This window comes from Olea europaea, chromosome 7, assembly GCF_002742605.1.
Source record: "Olea europaea var. sylvestris chromosome 7, O_europaea_v1, whole genome shotgun sequence".
Lineage (NCBI taxonomy): Eukaryota > Viridiplantae > Streptophyta > Magnoliopsida > Lamiales > Oleaceae > Olea > Olea europaea.
Window position 1 is genome coordinate 2974685 of NC_036243.1, and position 21629 is coordinate 2996313.

The 21629-nt window shown below is 32.8% G+C and overlaps 2 protein-coding genes across 3 annotated transcripts; one reads left to right on the top strand and one right to left on the bottom strand.

Annotated features, from left to right (window-relative positions):
- Window positions 1-3243: 3243 nt before the first annotated feature.
- LOC111396703 (syntaxin-61-like) lies at window positions 3244-7262 on the bottom strand. 2 transcript variants are annotated; one of them, XM_023023172.1, is made up of 8 exons: window positions 7176-7262; window positions 6999-7089; window positions 5843-5956; window positions 5286-5399; window positions 4913-5103; window positions 3973-4063; window positions 3715-3780; window positions 3244-3577 (listed from the first exon to the last, which is right to left on the bottom strand). In XM_023023172.1, exons 2-8 carry the CDS (start codon window positions 7050-7052, stop codon window positions 3467-3469), a joined length of 741 nt encoding a protein of 246 aa, XP_022878940.1. In that variant the 5' UTR covers window positions 7053-7089; window positions 7176-7262; the 3' UTR covers window positions 3244-3466. The 2 variants fall into 2 exon arrangements, with proteins under 2 accessions (XP_022878940.1, XP_022878939.1); XM_023023171.1 differs by having other exon boundaries at window positions 6999-7239.
- A 757-nt stretch (window positions 7263-8019) lies between these two features.
- On the top strand, window positions 8020-12156 carry LOC111396705 (60S ribosomal protein L5-like). Its single transcript, XM_023023173.1, has 8 exons — window positions 8020-8096; window positions 8627-8696; window positions 8808-9026; window positions 9181-9260; window positions 9352-9468; window positions 10820-10954; window positions 11063-11232; window positions 11850-12156. Exons 1-8 carry the CDS (start codon window positions 8094-8096, stop codon window positions 11956-11958), a joined length of 903 nt encoding a protein of 300 aa, XP_022878941.1. The 5' UTR covers window positions 8020-8093; the 3' UTR covers window positions 11959-12156.
- Window positions 12157-21629: the final 9473 nt, after the last annotated feature.

A 21629-nucleotide genomic window follows, 5' to 3' on the forward strand; every position in this document is an offset into this window, starting at 1 on the left:
TTGCAGAGTAAGAAGGTTTAACTTCAATACATTCATGGTCGTTTTTATCACCCCAAATTGTTGATTTCTTAACTTTCATAAGTGAACTTGGTAAAGAATTTGGATCAATTTTAAATTCTAGGGCCTTTCTGTCTTTTTAGATAAAGAAAAGTGACTATGAAATTACGTCGATACTTTCACATATTATGGATAACGTAGGAGACATCTCTATTTTTCCCTTGAGGAATCTTTAGAATAGCCGAGTAGGCAGGTTTATCCGGGTGGAGAGAGGGAAAAAAAAAAAAGAATTGAACTTAAAATTTCTTTTGGAGATATCTATTTCTTTGGAAAGAGATTAAATTCAATAGAAAAATATTCGAAGTATCTTTTCTGCTTTGACACATGGAAAGATATACTCTGAAATTTTAGATTTATCTTAAGGAAAAATGAGATGGAACAAAAAAAGGAATTAGATCTTACACGATTCCAAATAGAAAAACTTCAATCGTTTCAATTTTTTGAAAACGAGAGAATTAAAAAAAAAAAAAGAAAGAAAAGAAAAGAAAAGAAAAGAAAAGAAAGAGAGAGAGAGAGAGAGAGTAATCCGAATTGACGTGAATCTCACATCTAGGTTAAATCACTGTTTCGGTGCAGGCTGCGAGAGCGGCATCGTAGTTTCCTTCATAATTGATTCTTTGCCACTTTTCACTTCGAAAATTATCCGTTTGACGTAAGATTTAATTTTGATCATATTCCATTCCAAAAATGGAAATTTCAACACTATTGGGAGTCTCTTTCTCAAATCCATTCATCATCATCTTGTCGGAACAAAAGAATAGGATGCGGCAATATACTATTTATATACAGCCTCTCCTCAAATTGGACGGTTGATTTAGCCAAGAATTGAGGGGAAGGGTAAATTCTAGCTTCAGTCCAGGGACCTTAGGAAGTATGATGTTCAGGTCCCCAACCTTTAAAACTATCCTAGTGAGGTACTTTACTTATCCAAATATATCGTCAATTTGTCTTGTAAAAAAAAGTCACTTTTTTTTTTTTTAATTGTAAGTGCCATTAGACATCAGTTTAATTTAAAACAAAAGAAAAAATAATAAATTGGAAAAAATAAAATAAAATAAATTCAAAACCAGTAGTAAAACCTAATAAGTAAACTCGGGCATTGGGGTGTGTCCTATCGAGGAATCGGGGTAGGAATGGGAATAGAGATGTAAAATATGGTCACTCCTAACTTGTTCGACTCTTATTTCTTATTTTATTTTTGTTTTTAATTTGAAAATGATATTAAAAAATATGAATGAGTAAATGGGACCGGGAAATGAGGAAACTTTAAGAGGAAATTAGATACACCACTAAAGAATGAATTAGATTAATACATTTAAATTAAATTAAAATTTTAAGACTCGTATTAATTACCTTCACTATAGATATGAAGAAATTTGAAAGTCAAGCAAATCATTCCAAACACATGGCGTCCTCCCTAATCTGAATTTATTTATTTATTTTTTTTCCATTCACCTTTTAAAATTTTTGTTATTAAAAACATTTCATTTATTTTGAACTTCAAAATCTGTTAGAAAACTAGCAATGTGGCCATGATAAATATTTTATGTGCAGAGTTTAAATATCGAAAATTATCTTGCATCAATTGTTGACCACAAAATAAATCATGATTATTAAGTCAATTTCCCGCTGTCATTTTCGAATTCCTATTACTATTTTTGGATTTCAATCATTTTTATGAATTTCCGTCACTCTCAACTTATAAGGTGTTGTAATATTTAAATGAAGTTATATTCTATGTTTAGTTAATAAAAGTGAAACATAATCATAAAGAGATAACATGTTGCAGAAAATCAACCATCCTCGAATTTATTCTGAGTTTTGATTGTTGTTTCTCACTTTTTAAAGCGTGTGTCATTTTTTTGAATTTCTAATAGAAAAATATATTTTTGGCTAAGCTTTAAATTTGTTTACTAGAATTTCTTTTAGATGTTAATTTATTTTGTTTTATTAACTGTCAATTAATTTTTCATGATCAAGAAAACAGTGACACTGTACGTCACTTTTTACATAAAAAGTGACATATTCATCACTTTTTATTTAAAATGTTACATTGTATGTCGCTTTTTAGTTAAAAAGTCTCAATTGTAAGTTGCCCTATTAATTAATTGATAGAAGTGAAGGGACTAGAGATGCAATTATATAAAACTTCAATAATGTTTCATACTACGTTGTTGAACCCCATTTTGCTTGGTCATGCTTTTAGGATATCTCCATGCTAACATTGAATGTGAAAAAAAATGTTAGATGTTCTTTCAAACAAAATGAGTGAGCAAAATGTATATTTACTCTCTCCGTCTCCGTCCCTCTCTCATGTCAGCAACCGAGCAGCATTTAAATTGTAGATGAAACCACTTGAACAAGGGAAATCCTTCTGTACAAGTGTCAAATGCAGTGTTGCCAACACTGTATTTTTTTGGGCAGTATCCAACAATAGAAAGTTGTGACATGATATAACAAAGTTTTACTCTAGTTCTCTCTCCCATGTGTTATATACTTTCCTATTTATTATTTTTAGTCTCTCCAATTAAATATATATTAAGATTAAATTTTGAAATGAAAAAAGAAAAGAAAGTTAAACTTAGATATTCATTCACTAGACATTTATACCACGTAAATTACTAATCTTTCAACTTGCTTGCCAGGTGAACTACAATCCATATAATGCGTCTAAAATGCCCTTATGGGCTTAGATTATTCGGTCTTTTGAGATTTTGGTTACTATTGAGTTATAATAAAATTAGAAGTTTTATCCAATTTCTTGATCCAAATTAAGTATTTAATGCAATTAACAATTCATATAATACACTGAAGATGCACTTAAGGGCTCGAACTATTCGATTTTGGTTACTATTGAGTTATAATAAAATTAGGAATCACATTCAATTTCTTGATCCAAATCGATATTTTGTGCAATCCATAATTTGCGCGTAAAAATCAATTATTCGGTTCCGATTGCAAACCAACAAATTCTTGGTTTCCCATCGTTTGTGCCATTTTCGTTGCATCATTAATCAAGAACTATAAATGAAGTTCGATTACATATAAGAACCTTGCTACATCTATACTATGATATACACTTTAATTTACACTTTGTAACGTGTCATGATCCTATTGGACAATTTAAATTTAAAACAGTTTTTTCATCCAATTGACATTTGACAATAATGTAAGTGTCAACCAAAGTGTCAAAAATCAGTGTACAAATAGCAAAGTTCTACAAATTTATGGCATAAATAATTGGTATCAAGGACCCTTGAAGATAAATGAAGTCAATAGATAGTGCCCAGTATAAACAATCTCACAAGAACAAGTGCATAAACTGCTAAAATGTTTGCTTTATTCAATTCCCGCGAATCGAAAGTGTCCCTCGAACACAGCTCAATTCCTTGGTTCCTGACTTCTTGACCTATGTGAAGAAGACAAGCACGAAAAGAACAACAAACAAAACGAATAAGAACAAAATCATCATAATTTGACCCTTTGCTCCAGCCTTCTTCATTACCATGTCAACCTTTTTCTGCAGAAATATGCAATTTACAGAACAATGAGAATGTTAGGGAGTAGGGAAAAACCAAGAATCTTAAACCATTACCTTAAAAGCAACTTAAACGCAGAATTTTAATAAGTGGATTGCAAATAAAGGAAGATAATCACCTGAACAAATTCGAGACGATTTGATGTACTGTCCATCTCTGTACCCAGTTCATCTATAATTTTCTCCTATATATCATCAAACTCAGATTTAGCAAAAAAATCGCAGCAAAAAAAAAATTAAAAAAATAAAATTCTTAAAGAAAGTTTAGAAGGTTCACTAGTACGGCAATTGCAAGTCTTGGTTAAATTTTACCAGATATATGACAAACAGAAGTGATGCATTTCTATATCGATCAATTAGGAATAGGCAACAATAACCTGTGAAAGGAGTTCTTCATGTATTGTAAGGCCAACACCTCCAATTCTTTCTACGCTGGCACTGAGCTCATCCAGCTCGTCATCCTGTTGCCTGCATGACATAATTCCTGTCAATAAAACGAAACACTGGAAGATTGCAGATATCTACTTAATGAAAATAGATAAAGCAATGTGAGAAGCACTGATCTAAATAAGATCCAGTTGATAAAGTACATCTGAAAATTTGACTAACCCATATTGCACGTCTATTCCTGAAAATATTTCTCTTTATCGATAGAAAGCCTTTCTCAAACTAAATATTTCTCTTTATTGATAGAAAGCCTTTCTCAAACTAAACAGGCTAGTACAAAAAAACAGTGTTCATTACAAGGTAGAAGTGCTGGTCATCATGAGATATAGGCAAGATGATAGTCCAATTTATTTCAACCAGCTGCTGTCACCAGAATCCTCCAAAATGAACCAAAAAGGCAATTAAGCCTTATTCCCAATATATTTGAAGTTGGCTACATAAATTATTTTTTCAGCGCTCCATTTGCATCATGACAACATTTACCGCAAGACTGGAAGCAACTAGATTCTTAATAGCCACATCATGCCGTGTTAGTATTGGTCTACCCATTTTTCTTCTAATTCGTTCTACTGTGATTGCATCACTCACATTTCTAGCATAAACCCCTTTGAAATATTAGTTTTCCTCCGTCTGGGTCTTAAAGGTTCCAGACAAGTTATTGATATGGAGGTAAGCAATGACACATCACTAACATTAAGATTTATAACAATGAATATGAAATGCAAGGTAGACCTTTGCATTGTCTGATTGAGTACAACAGAATAAAGATAGCCTAAACAACAGTTTCCGAACTTGCTAATGAGAACACAACAATTAAATAAAACAAAGGGACAGGATAAAAAATAAGGCAGAATAGGCGTTCAAACTAACCTCATGAGAAGTAGTTGTTGGTCCGATTCTGACGATATAAAATCATCATTATCTTGTGCATACTGGTTGGATATGTCAGATTGATGAGAATTTGGAAGTCTCATCAGCTCACGCCGCATTCCATTAATACCAGAAGTGCTTGTGTCATTTGACCCCTTCCCAGTTATTACTGATTTCTTCACATTTCCCACCTATAGATAAAAATAATCCTTTAGGTGATCTGGAACTTGGGGAACCAAGGAACAAAAACTGCTATCCACACTCTGGTTACTTTTGAAAGTTAAAATTATAAGACTCAAGCAACATATAAATCCATAGGCAACATCATTTGGAGGAATAGAGCAAAATCAACAAGCAGTTATAGTACGTATACCTGAGTACGAGAATTGCCAGTCCATCTTCTTCGTTTATCAAGCTCCACCTGGGTAATACCATAAAAAGAAGGATCTCTTGCTGCAACAGCAATTGTCTTGTCCAATTCATCCACCTTCCTATCAGTAAAATTACTTCAGTATTGATACAATGTTTTTCTATTGTTTTTCAGGAACTTGGAAAGAAGTAGGCACATTTATGAAAATCAAGTTTATTCTTCTCCGACATGTAATGCATATAAAGACGCTAGAAAATACTAGCTACTATTATTGTCGAAAGGGTTGGCATTCAAGCATTCTTGTTGTTGATGTGAAGCAGATGTAAGGGAGATGGCCCCAATAAGGATACTAATTAAAATATTAACATTTAGGATTCATGAACAATTGGTTTAAGTTGCAAAGGGAGTGCAGAAGTCACGTCACAAGCATAATGTATCAACTGAACATTGAAACTGAACTTATCAGCATACAGCGTGTCAACAATTTTCAAGGTATATGATCTTAAAGTGACCAGAAGAAAAATTAGGTACATCTTACAGGTTCATGTGTGAACTCATACCTGCCACTCTATGCTCTCACAACTAGCAAGAAGCTCCTTAGTGATTTGTAGTTGATTCCCACTGTCTGAAGGCATTTGTTCCCATTGGTGAAATGTTGAGAGCAACTTGTCAATCTAATTAAGTAGGTAATGGATGCTTAGATATATTTTTCAAAATTCAAATGACGTAGCAACTAGAAGCAAATTTTAGCAGCTAGAAAAACAGTTCCAGGTTACCAAGCTGGTAGAGAGATATCCAAGAATTTCCTTAGGATGTGTTTGATAGCAAGACATTAAGAATTGGCAGATGAATACACTGTACTTAAGCCTAAGAGATCAGTTAATTGCTTTCTGCTTTCTCTTTTTAGTTGTATTATACAAATTTTGAGCTAGATAAAGCTCAAGGTGGAAAATTCAATGCAGCATGATTGAAAAATGAAAAAAAAAAAAAAAAATCGACTAAGCCAAGCAGCAACCCACAGGAAAAAAAAAATGTAGTTATTGTGAATATTTCTCTAATTGTGTAGCATAAGGGCCGATACAAGATGTAAATTTTTGTCCTTTGCAGTTCATTAAGCAAAACTGGCATTGCTTTGAGAGAGAATTTATCTTGAACTCTATAGTTAAAAAACTTCGAATATTATGGAAATCAAGGAATGTACTATATACTCCACAGATTCAAAACTCACCCAAATTTCTTCTTCCATTTAGTGCACTGTATAATTCACATACATTTGAAATGCTGTCATGTCGGTTTTCGGATAATGTTATCATTTTAGTCCTTTTATTACTTCATTCTCGGTATAGTATTAACCTCCAGATGCACTATAACTAGTATCTACACCTATAACGAAAATACAGACCGATAAGCTCTGAATCACTCCTGATACCGAAAACAGAGTCTTTTATTATTTACCACCTAAAATCCAATCCCCAAAAAACACAGAACAATTAAAAGCATCAAAATTCACGGGTGTTCATGGTTGAATTAAAATTCTTTGGCAACTCAGGAAGATGAAATCGTAAATATAAAACCAAACCCTCCTCAAATATCAAAACAGAATCACAAATTCCAGTGATAAATACATCAAAACCGGATTACAAACTCATCGAGGTAGTGAAAATAAAATAGATTAATAGAATGAATAGATCCAGGATCCAAATGGAAAATACTTACAGAATCTTGAATTTCCTCTTTGACAATGTAAAAAGGGTCTTTAGCTGAAGACATTTCTATAACCAATTATACAAATACAATCCGTTCACACCTACAATATATCATGAAACTTCAAGATCTAATATCTGAAAATTAACAAAACAAAAATACATGCATCCAAGCAAATACATATACGACCTTGGCAAAATGAGATTCAAGAACTCAAGTGTGTGTTGGGGCGTGGGGCGGGGTTTGGGGTTGTATTTGTGGGGGAAAAAACTGATTAAATTAAATAATAATCAAATCGGTTGTGGTGACTACGGGTCGGGTTGATTATGGCAGTTAATCCACCCGAATTAAGTGTTGGTCCAAGTTGATGCCTCCAGCCCGGAAACTAACAAAAGTGTGAAATAAGCCCATATTTGTAAAAATTTATTTTCAACCCCACATTATTCAATAAAATAATATTATAAGTAAATTCAAAATTTTTTACCACACATTCTCCCTTAGTCAACTATTCAAAATACATTATTTCTTCAAAAATGGGGATCAAACTAGGGCTAAGTAGCGTCAGCATACAGTTTGATAGACAATATGACACTATATTAAAATTTAACTGATTNAAAATGGGGATCAAACTAGGGCTAAGTAGCGTCAGCATACAGTTTGATAGACAATATGACACTATATTAAAATTTAACTGATTATTTTCCATTATTTTTTTCTCTCTCTGTACATCAATTAATAAAGAAAAATAACTATTGTATATCACTATTTATATAATTTTTTACACATGATGACCTGCCATTCAACATTTTTTTATTTGATTGATGAAATTTTGATCAATCACGTCTTGCTAGATCATTTATTAATAAACAAATATATAAATTGTGACGTACATATCGTACAATTGTACTTTTTAACCACATATCCTCGTTTTTTATGTTTCAATCATACATTCTTAAAAAAATCCGTATTCAAAATTTCATTATATCCTGAATAGCATTCTTTTTCAGGTGTAAGTTGGCCCCACAAGTAAAGCCCTCTATTTTGTTGGAATAAAAGCTTTAGTGCCCTTCACACGACGCTGCTTAATAGTTAATTCCCGCTTCAACTATGGTGATCCCTCTTGAACATTTTCTTAATCTTTCATATATTTCTATTTCGCTTTTCGTGCTATTATAGGTATATATTTGGGTTATGAAATACAAAAAGTTTATGGTTGCTGTGAAAAACTTGCGGGAATTGCTAAAAATTGAATCTGGATTTGGATTTTCTGATTTTGAATTTGGTTTCTATTTTTCCATAGAAATGGATGAAATTGGAAAAGTAGAAGAGTAGGAGTGTTTGGGTTTATTGACTATGTTTTCTTATTTCTTATGCTCTTTGGGTAAATGGAGGTGAATTACGAAACATGATTTGAGTATGCACTGGCTGAATTTCGGAATGCCGTTTCATTTAAAAGTAGCGTTCCTTCATTTGTTATGGATATCATTTGTTTGTTTGACTAAAATCTGCCCTTGAATTTTGTTAAGTGCACTATGCATTGGCTTCTTATAATGCAATTATTACCCTCATACTGCATGTATCATGAAACTGGATTTAATGTTTAGATACTATAGGCTTGAACTAGAATATTTACATTTCAGGCCTTTGTCAAAGCACAAAAGTCAAAGGCGTACTTCAAGAGGTTTCAGGTCAAGTATAAGAGAAGGAGAGGTGTGCCATAAGCTTTCTATTTCAGCTTTTACTGCATTAAATTTGATAGATATCTGATGTGATACATTATGAATGTAATACTTATTGATCTTTGTTTTGTCCAACATGCAGAGGGGAAGACTGATTATAGGGCAAGGATTCGCCTAATTAACCAAGATAAGAACAAGTACAACACTCCCAAGTATCGATATGTTGTGCGATTTACCAACAAGGATATTATTGCACAAATTGTATCTGCAAATATTGCTGGAGATTTGGTTCTTGCTGCAGCATATGCCCACGAGTTGCCTCGCTGTGGACTCAAAGTAGGTCTTACCAATTATGCTGCAGGTATTGCAATGGTGTCTTTCACTCTCCTTCATCTCCCTTTCATTCCGCACCTCAGCTACAAACCAACTTCTCCCTTCATTTCTGTGCAAATGTATGTTGTAAATTTATTTCTGCTGCTTTCTTGATGCGGTATTAATTACAATCTCTTGACCAGCTTACTGTACCGGGCTTCTTTTGGCTCGTCGTGTCTTGAAAAAGCTTGAGATGGATGACGAGTATGAAGGCAATTCGGAGGTACTGTAGATGCATTGTACCCATGATTAGTTCATTGTAATTCATCTGCATCAACCAGTTCTATTGAGAGTTGAGACCTTTGTGTTGTTAGGCAACTGGAGAGGATTACTCAGTTGAACCGGCAGAGAGCAGAAGGCCCTTTCGCACACTTCTTGATGTAGGCCTTATCCGAACAACAACTGGAAATCGTGTTTTTGGTGCTCTTAAGGTATATATTCATTAAGCCTTCTTGCAATTTATGTGATACGTGTTGGTTGCTTCAATGGAAAGTTTTGCTGTTATTTTGCCAAATGCATATACAATATTCTCTTAATAATAGGCTGTTATTTCTGGCATATCTTCTGAATGACATTCTTCCTGGTCACGCATTGATTCATAGCTATGGAGTCATGCATGTGTATTAAGCCTTTGTTTGACAGAATTTTTATTGGAATGAGTTTTTGAATAGTAAATTTTCGGAGAATGTGTGGTTAAAAAGTAGGAAAAGGTTTTCAGTTTACGTAAAGAATAGTTTATTGTGAGAATGTGTGGTTGAAAATGAGTATGAGAGAACGAGAGTTCTGCAAGAATGGTTGTCAAAGAGTGCTTAAATTTGATTACAGTGAACAGGAAAAAGCATTATTCTATTTCCAACACTATAAAAAACGTATAGTTTCGTTTCAGTAGTAGTGTTATTTGATTACATCTTATGATGCTTGAGTTATCTTTAGTTGACTTTACGCAACATGAATATTCATGGTTCGATCTTCTCAGCTTGTTTTGCTTTTGAGATTTTTGCTGAATTCCTATCAATGGTTCCGAAACATAGAGTTCCTTTAATATGCATTCTAACCTATGTATAAGTTTCTTAATAGCTTGCTTTGTAACTTCTGGACTTTGCATGTTATGTTTTGGGAAGATAAAGTATGAATTATGTCATGAACCTTCTAGAGTACTGTATTACGTCTCCGTTCACTTTCCAAACTTTCGAGCAATGCTGAAATCTGAAGCTGAAAGGATCAAATGAGTTGCAATAAAATTTATAGAAAAGTGGCAGTAGCCAGTAGATACATAGAAAACTGGATTCCAATTGTTGTCATGGTTTGCCCTAAAAAAATTTCCAGAGTATATGCTTCTATTTGTTTCATGCAGCCAGCGTTACTGTATTTTCTGACAGAGTTGCCTTCTTATTTGTTTCTTGGCAAACTCAGTCCAGTTTGAGGATTCATTTATCAATCCTTTTAAGTTTGACTATTATTCATTTGATTGAATACTTTGTTTGCTGGCTGAATCTGAATTTATAAAAGATGCATACATTTGTTTCTTACCTTCAGTTGAAGCTGTTACATAACATTTTATTAGCTGAGGATTTCCAGCAGGTTCTAATTGTTTACCTGATTCATGTGGTTGGGCTTCATAACTATGTGAAATATCATCTGTTATTCTAAGCCTAAATGGCTAAGCCAGTGATGCATTTGTTATTTTCATTTTGCTTAATTTTGATCTCTATATGTTATGCGATTGATTTGTTATGTCTGTTTGCACTTATTTTTATTGTACCTATTTGGTACTAATGGCAGGGAGCACTAGATGGTGGATTAGATATTCCTCACAGCGATAAGAGATTTGCTGGTTTCTCTAAGGAGTCTAAGCAGCTTGATGCTGAGGTTCACAGGAAGCACATTTATGGTGGCCATATAGCAGCATATATGTCGGTAATGTTCTTGTTTTTAAACTTCTGCCACTTTATAACCAGAGAGAACATAAAAGTGAAAGGATAATATGACTTGGCCTTACTTGTATATTGTGTAAAATATGTCTAGACTTTAATGGAAGATGAACCAGAAAAGTATCAATCACACTTCAGTGAATATATCAAGGAAGGACTTGAGCCAGAAGGCCTTGAGGAGATGTACAAGAAAGTTCATGCTGCCATCCGTGCAGACCCAACTGCTAAGCAATCAGAGAAACAGCCACCTAAGGAACACAAGAGGTGAGGAAACATTTTTAACCTCTATTTAAGTCAACATAATATTATGAAACGTGTTCATTTTTTCCACTAAGAGCATGTTGGGAGTGCTTTTTCTGAACTTATAAGTTGGTCGAACATTTTTCGTCCATGCATTCTGTAGGATACATTGGTTGTAATATACAAAAAGCTTTGCAAAACATACTCTTTAAGTAGTGGATATATTCTTCTAGTTTCAAGTGATTGCTATGACAATGTTGGCTTTTAGGTATAACTGGTTTTTTCTGGCTGTGGAGACTACATTCTCACATATATATTAAGATGCTCTAGATGCTAGTGTCACGGTACTTTCTACTGCAGATGGTTCCAATTATGGTCTTAACTTTACATAATTGTGAGCGTATTCATATATTTTCCCTGGTTTATTCTTGTTTGGATTTTTTATGGCTATAGTTAAATAATTACATTCTCAGTTTTGTTCAGATTTTTCATATACTTTCTATGATGCATTTGACGACAAATAGGATTTTGCATAAGCTGTTTCGATTTTTTGAGAATATAGCAGATCACTCTCTCTTGCATGCATTCTTTGAGATGTTTTTCTGGATACTTGTTAATCTTGGATTCTGTTTTGTGCTCAGGTACAACTTGAAGAAGCTCACTTATGAAGAGAGGAAGGCCAAGTTGATCGAGCGCTTGAATGCACTTAATGCTGCAGCAGGTGCTGATGATGATGAGGACGATGACTGAACGTACCCTTGTTGAAATTGAGCTAGTTTTGTTTTCAATTGTTTCCTTAGTACACCCACTGGTTAACGGAGTTTTATCTGAAAAACTGGTTATACTACTTATCAATTTTGAAGATTTGAGAGATCTTTTTGTCAAACAAGTGGTAGTTAGATATCATTTGACATCAAATGCAAATTTTATCGTTGTCGTTCTTACATAGCAGCATGTGTTCATGGTGTCTCGAAGTTGTGTTACTTAATAGTGTCTACCTCTTGTTGTGAATCCACTTATGGATTGCTTGAAACTCGTCTGTTTAATATAGCCATGAAAGCTAAGCTAAGCGTGAGAGGATGCTAGACGTCTGGTAATTTTACGAAAAATATTAATATTAAATAAAAGTGAAATAGGAGGACCCAGATTTCAAATGAACAAATTCAAGATTACAAATGATGATCAAGCTGAGTTTTTAGATGCTAAAATTGCCATTTGAAGATTGACATTGAGGAAAGGAAGAAGTCGAGGACCTATGTTCTGTAGACGAGAAATAACAGAATCGTATGTATATAAAAATCATTGTAAGTTCACTTCAATAAAAAAGGAAAATAACGTTTTCAGCAGAACCATAAAGAGGGAAAGATTTTAATTTCTCATGCGATAAGTGTAGAAAAGAAGAACAAGGTAATAAGTTGTCGGCACCCGTATGGTGCATTTTTTTGTTTAATTTGGTTGAAATAAGTGAGATTCTGTCATGTGTCTATCTGTGAAAAAATTTGTGAAATTTTTCTGTAAGTCTAGCATGGTTCAAAAAAGAATGCTTTAACTTCCACGTCAAGAGAAAACCGAACATTTAAGATCTTTGATATACAGAATTTATTTTATTCGTCTAAACTGATTAGAATGTCACCATATCAAATTCTGAAAACTGTCTATACATTGACATGATCAGTACTCGGGGCTTGTGGAGAAATTATTCGTTGTATTGGCCACAACAGCAGAAGGCTTTATGGAAATGAAACCGAAAGGCAAATAGCTGGTATGGATTCGATCCATCAAACTTGCAGTCAGAAACGCCCACATTTCGTTTCCCTGCCTTTCCTCCGAAAACAGTAAGGCATTTTCCTAAACCGCGAGACATCCAAAATCTGAATTCTCGATGGTTCAACTTCTTGGGTGGATTGATTGATTTCCAGTCAGCTTCTGCTAAGCTTTCCAGCGATTCTAATGCACGTAGGTTTACTGTCCCGTGGTTGTCCACTGTAAGGTAGCTCTTACTTGAGCATTTGCTCATGTAGTTCTTGAATCTACATGGAAGGAACTTGTGTCATCCTAATGCGGAGCCAGGAGAGTTGGGAGAGCAAATTTTACAAAATTTTAATCGTGTGGGGCGAAATTGAAAATTACAATAATTTTTTTTTTATTATTTTTATTTTTTTGAAAATTTTGTAGAATCTTGAAAAATCTAGTGTGGGTGCAACGGACCCCACTATAGATTTGCACATGTGTGTGTGTATGTTTGCAAATGTGCAAAGGAATTGAGCTTGGCTACATATTTTATTTATTTCAGTAAATATATATTCTACTCTATATGAACCACATATTATATTAAATATGAGGGCGAAGGAAGGAGAGTAGAGTTGTGGGTGTAAATTTCACAAAATTTTAATTGTGGTGGCAAAACTGAAAATTACAAGGATTTTTTTTTAAATAGAAAATTGTGTAAAAATCTATTGCAAAATCTTGGATTTTTAATTTAGTGTGGGGCCAACGGATCCCACTGTAGATCCACCCATGTGCTCGTGTATGTTTGCAAATGTGCAAGGAATAGAGCTTGGCTAATAATTTTATTTATTTTTAGTAAACATGTATTCTACTTTATATGAGTTACATATTATAACAGTTTGTGATTGATTTTAGTAGTGGACAATTTGTGTTACCTATGGAAACCATCAACTAATCCCGAGGTAGATTCCCAGTGGCGGATCTAGAGGGCGGCTAGCTGGATCTGTCAGAATATTTTATTATTATTATTATTTTTATTAGTAATCGATTAAATTTTTACCTTATATTATTGTTAATTGATTTTACTTTCAAACATTCCCTGTAGCTTACTTGGTGAGAGTCAGCCTTAATATACTTCAAATTTTAGGTTTGAATATTTATTAATGGATTTGTTATTTATTATTTTTACTCTATAATTTTTACCAAAATTCAATAAAGAAGGGACAATGAGGATTTGAACCCATGATCTCAAGCAAGGGTTGTGATAAACTTAACCATTATGATACCTCTTGAATTGTATTACCAAATTTAACAAAATGATATTTGTTAGGTTTTGATTGTTTTAATGTAAAAAATTTTAAATATTTGAATTCACACTATTCCTTTAAATTATACAAAACTTGGCAACAATGTTATTTGATGAATTCTATTTAATCTTATAACAGAATTATATATATTTATTTTAAACAAAATGACTATTATATTTATACTTTAGGCCTTGTTCGGTTCTCCCTTTTTTAAAACTATATTTTTCTTTCTTCTTTTCATCCATATATTCTTCAATAAAATAATATTACACGTAAATTCAAAAATTTTCTTTATTTTTAGTCACACGTTCAGACGTTCTGCATCAAATCACCATTTCAAAATGCATTTTTATGCCAAAAAAAAAATGGATACCAAAAGGACTTTTAATATTTTATTGTGGCCAATGATTGATTGTTAACGACCGCCCGTGCCGACTCAAACTCGTGGATTCGCCACTGTAGATTCCCAGCCGTAATATTCATTATAATTTTCAGACTCGCCCCCTTTAATATTTGGCACCGAGTACACACCTTTGTCTTTCGAGCTCACATGGTCGGATTGCAAGGAACCAGCAATGAGAGTGTCATCAAATGCTGTCATATGGGGGTAAGATTCACTTGGAGGACATTTATCCGAATCACACACCGAACATTGGCTGCATTAAAGCTCACTCTTCAGATGTTGACCACCATTAACAATTGCTGATTGAGGAATTGCTAGAACCAGCAGAGCAAGAGAACTGCGGTACCTATTCATGTTTCTTGTTCGGTTCTGAACTCGAGGGATGAAATTATTATATGCTGTAATCTTTTCTTGATTTCATCAATTTTGTATTGATCAGAAGAAAGAAATCAATCTGCTGATTATGTGCAGCTGGCTGGCTTTAGTTATGGTTGTCAATTTTGTATTTTACATGTATTGTCGAAATTAACGACATTGATTTTCTTTTCTTATATTTTTATTTTTATTTTCCTGATATGAAAACGTCAACTTTCGCAACTCTAACTTTGATATTATCGTTCAGCAGCAGGACTAACTTGCTGATCTTGTCTTCATCAATCCATCCACTCTCTGAGTTTGTTAACGGTTAGTGTCTAGGCCGATCATCCTATTGGTGACTTGGATTTTACAGATTTATCTTTAAAAATAGAATTCCTGATATTCGATACTTCAGCATTCCTATCGGCATTTTTCTTATTTGTTGGCACGATTCTTGGGAGATATACGAACTTCAGCTTGTAATGTATAACCTTTATGCAATATAAGGCCGTCGGTTCATTGGCCGAATCCCGTGAAATCATTTTATAGAAGTTCATTGATATCTTCTTTTATAAAGCAAATCAATTTCAATTCTTGAATAATCCACGTCACTTCTGCTTCTATTGTAATACAAGATTCCCCTTCTCCATGGAAAAAGTCCGGTATCTACAATTATGATTTTTTACGTATGGACAATTCCTCAATTCTTTAATATGATATTGGGACGATCCACAAAACATCTTACAAACCCTTTTTTATGAACACTTCATTTCAATTTATTCACTTTTTTTTTCTGAACTCACCGGTTACAGTCTGAACTCTTGTGGCCGTAGCGATTCGAAGGAGTTTCAGTTCTCCCACGTAAATTACAAAATGGCACAAGAGTGGGCCATGTTGAGTAAAATCCTCAATCACAGATGAATCTTCTGGTCTCAGATTAGACAACATAATAGACAATTTATCCATATAAGTTGTTGTGAAATATCTATGTAAAGCCATGAATTCATCGGTGGTCTTCCAGGATAATTTTTGTCCCTCTTGATTAGAGGAAACCAGTAGCACGCTTTTGCTAAGAAATTATGCCCATGTTTGATCCTCATTCTATGGGAAAAAATGTATTTTTCTACAGTATTTTAACATCATTTCAACCACACATTCTTTAATAAAATAATATTACAGGTAAATTTAAAACTTTTCTTTATTTTTTAATCACACATTTCCATCAATACACTATTCAAAAATCCATTTTTTTCTAGAAATGGTGCTTAAAAGTTTAAGATTGACTTGATATAAACCTGCCACTTCTGCTAATTAAAAGATCTTCCTCATTCAGCCACAAACGACAAGAACAACAACTAAAGTACAGAAGGGGCGGACAGCGAGGGGGACATGAGGGGTCACGTGACACCCCAACTTAAAAAAAACTGGAATTATTTTTATTTATTATTATTATTATTATTTTTTTTTAAATTTACAACAAATCTTATAGTTTTCTCTCCCTCTCTCGTGACACATTCGTTCTATCCGGCTATCCCTCGTCCCTTTTATCAAAACTCCCTTCTAATTCTTCAAATCTTCAAAACCTCACCCTCATGGGCGGACCCATGTGGAGTCATGTGGGTCAAATGACCCCACAAATATTTTGCCTTTGATTATTTTTTATTTTTTTCCCAAAAAAATAGTTGTTTTGATTTCTTTACAATATACTTTGATGCATTCATTATGAGATGTCAAATGAAATCGAAGTATTGCATTCTTAATATCATTTCTCAGTATTTGTGGCCTAATTTTTCGCCCACTAAAGATGTTCGAAATGGTCAACCATAGTAAAAGTTACGACACGTCAAAATATGCCATTTGAAATTAGTGTTTCGAGAATTTCGACAATATACTAACTTTCAAAATTCGTCTACGATCATATACTATCCGAATCCACAATCGTCTATGTCATGTAGAAACTCATTTCGAAAACTACATTGTTGTGATATTGAATTGTCCAAACGGACATCGAAAATACTTAAATATGGATCAAACGTACATATCAAAAAAGGACGTCTAACTCATCTTTTCTTTAAAAAAAAAAAAAAATTCAATTATTTCATTAGCATTTGTTATTTTTGTACTATAAATTTTTTAATATAGTTTATATCATTTTATTTAGGAAATTTTATATGGAATATGATGTCAAAAAATTAAGATTGTTATGGGTTAAATGTAATTTGAATTAATTTCAAATTACATTTGATTTAAATTTGAATTTCATTTACTTCTTAAATTAAACTTGGATCTTATTTCAATTTATTTATGTTCCACATTCAATTTGATTTACTCACTACTGGCTTAACATTTGTCAACAAATTGGTTAAAAAAACTATACAAGTAGCAAATTTTATTTAAGAATATTGATAATGATATAATTATACGGCGTTTTTAAAATATCAAAATATGCATTAACTTATTTTAATTAATATTATGCTGTTTTTAAAAAAGAAATTGTATTTTAATCATTGATCCCACAGCTCTAAAAGTCTGGGTTCACCCTTGCTCTCCCTCATGACACCTACTACAAATCGTCACTTCCCAATCAAGTTTTCAACAATTAGAAACCAAGTTTGCATTATTTTGCTACAAATTTGCTCTTGCAAAGTGGTTGCCATTACGACATCGCCAACCTCATCTGTCACTTCAATTCATGTGCTACCTAACTGTTGGTATGCATAAGCAAAATTACCCAAAAATTAATTTTTTTAATTTAATAAATAAGATCGTCTAAATGTTCACATGTATGTTATATCAAAAATAAAAAATTCAATTTTTTACCTAAATTCGAAGGTTAATTCTTGAAATAATTCTGAATTTTCAGTTTTTTGGATCATGGGCTTCAAACTTTTCAATTCCTACAACTTGATACTTCAAACTTTCAAAAATTCTATGATATTCTCCAAAGTTAAGATTGCACTATTGGGTGGGCACCGTATTTCAATTAAATCAAGAAACCAATTATTGGACCGAACAATTAAATAAGATAAGAAAATAATTATTTTCTCTAAATTTGAACATCATGAAATTATCTATTATGATTGTTCCTTTCTGTAAGATGTCTATGTTCTATCTAATTTCTATTTATAGAGATAAAATAGTTACAATCCTTGTACAATAATAATTCCACATTCAAATATATAAGAGTTTTAATTAAAATTCAAGTAAGAGTTTTAATTAAAGTCTACGTCCAATTAGTTTACATTTAGTTACACGTGTAGTCATAGAACATCAATTACAATTGTAATTAAGTTTACAACTTTTATAGTAATTACAACTAAGTGCAAAATTTTATTGTAATTACAATTAAATTCAAAACTATTATGATTACCATAATTAAGTCCTAATACTATATAGAGCTATCATAGGGACCTAATTTGACATATATTATCCAAGCTCCAATTATTAGATCTTGTTTAGTCGATTCTAGACCACCCAATCTAATATTAGTCTATTTTTTTTATTTTTTTTCACTAAAGGCAAAATATTGAACTCTCGAAATATATAAAATCACAAACGCTAATGAATGTATAATACATTCATCCGACCTGTTGTATATATATTTTATCCCTCTTTGAAATTTGGTAATTATGTACGAGCATAAATGACCGTTTTGTCATTCTAATTATCCTCACTAACTTAAGTATCATTTTCTTCAACGATCCTGTGACCAAATCACAGCCATCGAAATTTAGCCGTTGCTAAATACTTAGATTAGATTTTAACCATTCAACAAAAAAATTTAAGCAGTCATTCTACTTATTTTTCAGGGTAATGGTTCTCGATAATGAATTCATGTTCTCTACTTTGCTCATTTTCAATCTCCTAACTCACCAAAATATTTGTTCAATAAAATTGATCTCACTCATTGATGAATCAAACCATTAAAATCATGAAAAGGTATGCGCATACACGTACGGGTGCATAGTGCTTGTATGTATATGCACATCCTTTTAGGTGTATATCATCCTAGCTATTTATTAGTGTTCAAATGTTAAATTAACATCTTTTGAAGCATCGAATGATATATCTTTATACTCTATCTATAGTCAATGCACCATTTGAACAAATTTATTCATTTATAATTTCATATCCAACTGTGCAGGACAAGGCTTGTATGGACGTGAAAGGTCTTGGAATCAGTTGACTATGTTGAAGGTACACTTTTTGAGGTCAACACTTTTAAGGGCAGACACAAAAATAACGAAGGTTATTAATTCATCATATTTGGCCAATTTTAGGATTAATTTGTGAATATTAGTATAATAAGAGGTAAAATGTGTTTGGTTTTTTAACAAGTAACTAATATTCTGATAGTAAATAAAGATATACTGCTATGATCTATGCAATTCGTATATGATGTTTGGTTATTCTAAATTTGCGAATAATAATTTAGTTGTTTTAAATGTGTATTTAAAACTATTATTTTACCTCGACTTTAAATTATAAGTACACTGCAATTTGTGTCAAAGAAGTCATTATTTGGGAGAAATTGAATACAATGAAAAAGAGTGGTGGGTTTCACAAAAATGCATTAATACTATGTGTAGTAGTTATGGACATATGCAATTCGTTGTTGAAATTAATATTTGATTTTGACCTTTAAATTATCACGAGATTATAATTTCTCTCGATAAGTGTGCCGGTTAAATTTCATTGTAATCTTTTGAAGTCAAATTAATCAAATATTGATACTATATATCAAAACTATTACTCACTTACTATCCACATATTTCATAGGACAATTACTACCTTCAATATAATTTTTCCCAGACTATCAATCACGTGATTATATTATGAATTACAGTGAAAAAATTAAGCGAAGAGTCATAACCTCTTTTAGCTCGTGTTTGGTAGGAATTAAAATCTGGATTTTCATTTAATTCAAATTCAATAATTAATTTTAAAAACATATTTCATCAACTTTTATCAAAACCTATTAAAAATATAATTTTTATCCCCATCGGGAGCTTAATATTCATATTCACGGGAGGCTTGTCCCCTTTGGTACTTTGAATTCGAGGCACGAAGGGCTAGTCCATGGCCATGCTGACTTCCGTCACTCTGAGTATACCTTTGTTACACCATTCTTTCAATTGTAGCTTTGACATCTGAACTGGACAGTCATCCATATCATGGTCTCTAGTACGATGGGACCTGAACTTAATTAGGACTCGCATATGGACTTAATTGGCGCAGGGATAACTTCAACCATTTTTCTTTTCCAGTTTCGATCGAGTCAAATCGGTTAGAAATACTCCTGATTTTCTCTGAGAATGGGAGATCATTATCATCATCCTACAGTTCAAATGACCTGGTGAGAGTACTCTTCCCATACTCATGATATTAATCTTGTAAAGGTTAGATGCATTGGGGAATAATTACACTTTCCTACTCATATTTTGATGGAAGTCAGATTCGTCACCCAACCGGTTAAAGAAACTGGCGGACCTCGTAGGTCTGAGCTCCCGATCACATCCACAGAGGGGATCACTTGGCGGTGATGTCTAAAGTAATGGGATCGCTGTGCGGATTGGAATTACTTGTAGCTGGAGTATGATTCCCTCACCTGACTTCAACAGGAATATATGCACCCAATTTTTTCAGTGGCTGACAGATTTTTCGGCCTCGCCTTTGTTGATCTACTTTTCACCAGCAGTATTCTAATGTATTCGGCTAGAATTGAAATGGGTTGGCTATTGAGACTTTTTGTGTCTGTGGTTACGCTTCTTCTGGAGGACTTCACTGCCTTTCCCTGCGAGATCAACCAGTCTCTCACACAACCTTTCGCGGTTGACATGGCTATCTTCTTGGTGATATGATAAGACGATCAAAAGTGACTTTTGTGAGTAATTTTAAGAACGAAATAACTTTATATATTTTTTCAATTATAATAGGAGAAACTCGGGATTGAATGAGAATGGATGAAAATGAGCAATAATAATTGATAAAAAGAGAAGTTAGACAGAGACCAAAGAGTCAAGTTTGGAAGTTAAAGGACCTCAGTTACAATATTTAAGGACTCTGTCTGTATTAAAAGAAGAAATAGAGACCAAATTGGACAAGGATTTTAGACCTAATTTAGGTCTGTAAATAAGAATTTGCATTTAAAAGTTGGGGAAATTAGATATACATTCTTGAGGCTAAATTACACGTAAAACTACATTGAATCCTTAAGAATTATATCTCAATTTGAAATTTGAAGGTTGAAGAATACAATTGGCTGGGAGATATACAAGCTTGAAAGAGAAGATTGATGATTCATTGTTGAGAATTTGGTGTCAAGGAAAAATAATCCCTAGGATTCTTTTCTTTATTCCTTGTATTGATTCTGGTTATGATTCTAATCCTTTTGTATTTAATTCCAATGTCGTCATTGGCTAAATAAATTAGGATGAAACATGTAGTTTAGGTTTAATGTTTATTTAATTCAAAATATTTCATGCAACTTTGATTATGTATTAATTTGTTTATTATGTGTGTAATTACATTCAATTACTTGATCACCAATTGTTTGATTTAAGAACAATATTGATCTAGAGGGCATATTTATCTAGTTCGTAAAATAAGTAACATACATGTTAAAA

Bases quoted from the DNA above. Each gene is read 5' to 3' on its own strand.
- LOC111396703 (XM_023023172.1), bottom strand. From the start codon at position 7,052: ATGTCTTCAGCTAAAGACCCTTTTTACATTGTCAAAGAGGAAATTCAA. The intron at 5,400-5,842 runs GTATGAGTTCAC...ACTGATAGGAAG, and splicing joins GTGAGAGCATAGAGTGGCAG to GTGGATGAATTGGACAAGAC. The intron at 5,104-5,285 runs GTATACGTACTA...TTTTATCTATAG, and splicing joins CTGGCAATTCTCGTACTCAG to GTGGGAAATGTGAAGAAATC.
- LOC111396705 (XM_023023173.1), top strand. The intron at 8,697-8,807 runs GTGTGCCATAAG...TCCAACATGCAG, and splicing joins CAAGTATAAGAGAAGGAGAG to AGGGGAAGACTGATTATAGG. The intron at 9,261-9,351 runs GTACTGTAGATG...TTGTGTTGTTAG, and splicing joins AGTATGAAGGCAATTCGGAG to GCAACTGGAGAGGATTACTC.